The 3731-nt window shown below is 31.1% G+C and overlaps 1 protein-coding gene across 1 annotated transcript; it reads right to left on the bottom strand.

Annotated features, from left to right (window-relative positions):
* Nucleotides 1–221: 221 nt before the first annotated feature.
* LOC120781161 (putative nuclease HARBI1) lies at nucleotides 222–748 on the bottom strand. The gene is made up of 3 exons (XM_040113293.1): nucleotides 732–748; nucleotides 512–656; nucleotides 222–451 (listed from the first exon to the last, which is right to left on the bottom strand). Exons 1-3 carry the CDS (start codon nucleotides 735–737, stop codon nucleotides 222–224), a joined length of 381 nt encoding a protein of 126 aa, XP_039969227.1. The 5' UTR covers nucleotides 738–748.
* Nucleotides 749–3731: the final 2983 nt, after the last annotated feature.

Below are 3731 nucleotides of genomic sequence, written 5' to 3'. Positions count from 1 at the left end.
TGCAAATTTTTGAACTTTTAATCGTGAATATTTTAAAAAATAAAAGTTATTTTTCTATTATTTTTGGATATTTCTTCTCTGGAGAAGCTCCCCTATCCGCACATACCCCATTTATACGGAAATTCGATTTTTTTACCCCTCCCTCTCAGTATAATTTTCCCAAAAATGTAAGTAAAAAAAGAATTTAATAAAGATGCTTTCAAAATTAAATTCATTTGCGTTCAAATCTTCCACTTTGTAGTAAATGCAAATGTTGTGACTTTGTGTGGTGAGTAATGTAGTTCTCGAGCACACAACAAGCATCGGAAACTGTTCTTCAATACCCCAATCGAACGCTCTACTATATTCCTTGTTGTGGAGTGTCGCATGTTGTAATTACTTTGCGGGCTGCCTTGAGTTACAGATCGATACGGAGTCATTAGCCAAGGCTGCAATGGATACCCGGCATCACCTGTTAATAAAGCGAATAACTATTCAAAACTTACTTTAACAAACGTATATAAATAAATACCTAACAGCCACGCGTTTCTTTCACCTTCCCGATATCGCCGTTCCATATGCGATCTCAGCTTGCTTAAGCCCCATACATGCGAGTCGTGATTGCACACGGGATACCTGGCATCAATGCTTTTTATATGCATTCTGTTATCGCACACCTGAAAAGTGAAATTAAATTGATAAAACTAATGAATTTTGAATTATGGCACTGATGCGATGAACATTATTCTCACCACCATAGCATTGATGCTATAAAATTCTTTTCTATTGTAATATAGAAACCCCTCTTCAGATGGCTTCACTATTTTTATGTGTCATCAACACACATAATGACTTCTGGGAAACTAGCCTTCGCATAAAACTCTTGCTTCGCTTGACCCACTCAGGACAAAGCTTTCGTTGCATAACTTCGAGAAAATGAGACTGTGACTTTGACACAGTTGACTGACCCATTCCGATATTATAATCAGTACCAACTCCATCTTGGTAACTGTCTTCCGCGAAAAATCTCAAAAAAGCCACTACGCGATTTAGCGGAGATAACGACGTCAAAGTACTTTGTTGAGTTTCTTCCGCAAAAGTATCTAGGACATACTTGAAAGCGTCCTTATTAAGTCTAAAGTTTTTTTGAATCTAAATAAGTAAATCAATGGATTAAGATTTATCACTTTCAAACTCAATTTCTTACAATTCGTCACTCATCTGAATTGGATCACACATATCTCGCAATCTTCTCCTTTCAACTTTCGCGTCAGCATTCTCGGATGCGTTGCCGTCCTCCTCCAGAAATATCGCCGCGGCTATCGATTTCATTACGCAATTATATATTTAATTTTTTTTATTTAAGCACCAATACTTTTTCCACAAATTTGTTTCTGTTTGCTTTATTATGTTTCAATTTCACACATTCCAAGGCAAACAGCTGATTTCGAAAAGGTTATCGCTCTTCCTCTTTTTCTTCGATTCCATTGTAACTCGGACTACCTAATTCCAATCGATGCGGAGCGGAATGCGGGAACGTACACTGAAACAAATGTGTGCTAAAACTATGGAAAATTTACTTGTTTTAAGGAAAAAATGGGAATGAAATAGCACTAAAGACATATCTTCCTTAAGTTAAAGAAACGCGATTCTACTTTTAAGTACATATGGTTTCCTTAAAAAGAGGAAAATATTGCCTTAAATTAAAGGAAATTTTCTTAAACGAAGAACATTGTTGTCTTTAATTTAAAGTAAAGACGTTCTTAATATAAGGCCATCAAATAAAAACCACTTCCTTAGATTAAAAGGTCTTTGACTCTAGAATTAAGTCTCCCTGTCTTTACATTTAATACTAATGGAATTGCCTTAAATAAAAATGCAAAAACTTATTTTTTTTTCATTTATTTCATTTCATTGTTCTTAAAATTAAACTTAGGTTTTAAATACTTATTATTATTTACGTTATAATACTTAATAATAGGGAAAATAATATATTTTAAATTAAATATATAAAAGTTTTGCAATTCTCCTCCTGTTAAATAAGACTGAAAATGGCTCTCAAATTTTATTAATTTTGATTTCATTGCATAGCAAATTTATATTATTTTCTAGTTTAAAGACTTCACAAATTTTGTACGCTGTAAATTGGGGTTTATAAAAAAATATTATAAAATCTTTTTTAAATATTGTGCCATATCGCTTTACAAATGAATAACAAATTATTTCATCTGTAATATCAGTTGTGAAGTGCTTTTTAAATTCAGTGTAATATACGTATGTTGAAGTTTTCGAAGAGTATTGTCGGTTGCTGCAGTTATATTCTAAAACTTCAAAATTTTGTATAAATTCAGAAAAACAAAATGTAAGTTTCCTTGCCAAAGATAATAATATGTTTTTTCTCGATGTTGTATTTTTTGCTTACGTTTTTAATTGTCTATGTTTGCCCTCAAACAAAAACGTCCAACGATTTATCAATGGTCTAGATTCTCTTATTATTTTACAAAAGTGAATTAAAAAATGGTGTTTAGGTTTCAACGTATCTTTAAATAAATGAACATATTGTTCATTATGAAGCATGATGTGCTCTTGGAGGCTTTGAATGTCCATTTCAGAAAATTCTGAAAAAAGCACTAAATCAACCAGTTCGCTCAAATTTAATAAAAATAACCATACTTTATTATTTTTAGGTATTTTTTCACCAACGAGTAATGGGAAAATGTATATAAAGCACATCATTTCTCTCCCGGTCATTTTAAGTTTAAAGTTCTTTAGGTGTTCTGCTTTGAGTGGCGGTGACTTATTATCTTTTTCAGTTAAATCATAATCGAAATTAGCTTTTTGACAGTTTAAAAAGACTAGATCAAAAAACTTATTTTCAATAAAATACATTATTATGTGACATAAATCATAATTGAGAACGCCTTCAAAAAGATCATGTAAAAGGTCGACGGCGAAATTTTCAATAACATGAAAACTATGCAATTTATTAAAAATCGAATTTTCTCTGACACCTGTTAGTTGTACGTTACTAATTTGAACGTCAGAATCATAATTTTCTTTGTTACGTAGCTTGTCAGAAACTTCTTGAGCTTCATTTTGGCATTCTGTTATGCTTGTTTTACAGAATCTACAAAAATAGTTAGAAGAAAAAGATCGTGAAAAACCTAATACATAATTCAGAGCCAAGTTACTTGGTTATTTACCTTTATTTGCAATCCATTTTGTTTCTAAACCGTTAAATATTTCAATTAATTTGTATAAACATCGATCATTACCAATTTTTTTAACGTCTTTTGATTTAAAATAAAGCTGCTGGAAAAATGAATTTTAATTTATGATTTAAGCAAGTAGGTGCTGAAGGCAAAAGAATAATAAGCTGCTAAAATAGGCTCTGTGTGAGAACTTAAAGGGATTGTTTTTAATTCTATATCGTCGAAATATTAAGAAAATAGGAAAAATAATACGTTCGGAATTTTGGCATTTTCGCTTCCAAAGCGATCCATTTATAAAATATTTAAGTGAGACACTTCACTTGATAAAATAGCTTTATTATTTTGAAATTTTTCACTACACTTCCGGCAATTCAAAATATTTTTTAAGTTGGAATTTTGATTGGAAACAAAATTCTTGCTGCTATTGATTCGTCTATTGCTTTGAAATTACATGAAACCAAGTTAGTTAAAAGTGAATTATCAATTTGGATTTACAATTTTTTTCAATTCCCCACTAATTGGACAAGTTATAAGATTTCT

This window comes from Bactrocera tryoni, unplaced genomic scaffold, assembly GCF_016617805.1.
Source record: "Bactrocera tryoni isolate S06 unplaced genomic scaffold, CSIRO_BtryS06_freeze2 scaffold_408, whole genome shotgun sequence".
NCBI lineage: Eukaryota > Metazoa > Arthropoda > Insecta > Diptera > Tephritidae > Bactrocera > Bactrocera tryoni.
Note: the sequence above shows the minus strand (reverse complement) of the source record. Positions and strands in the feature narration are given on the sequence as shown.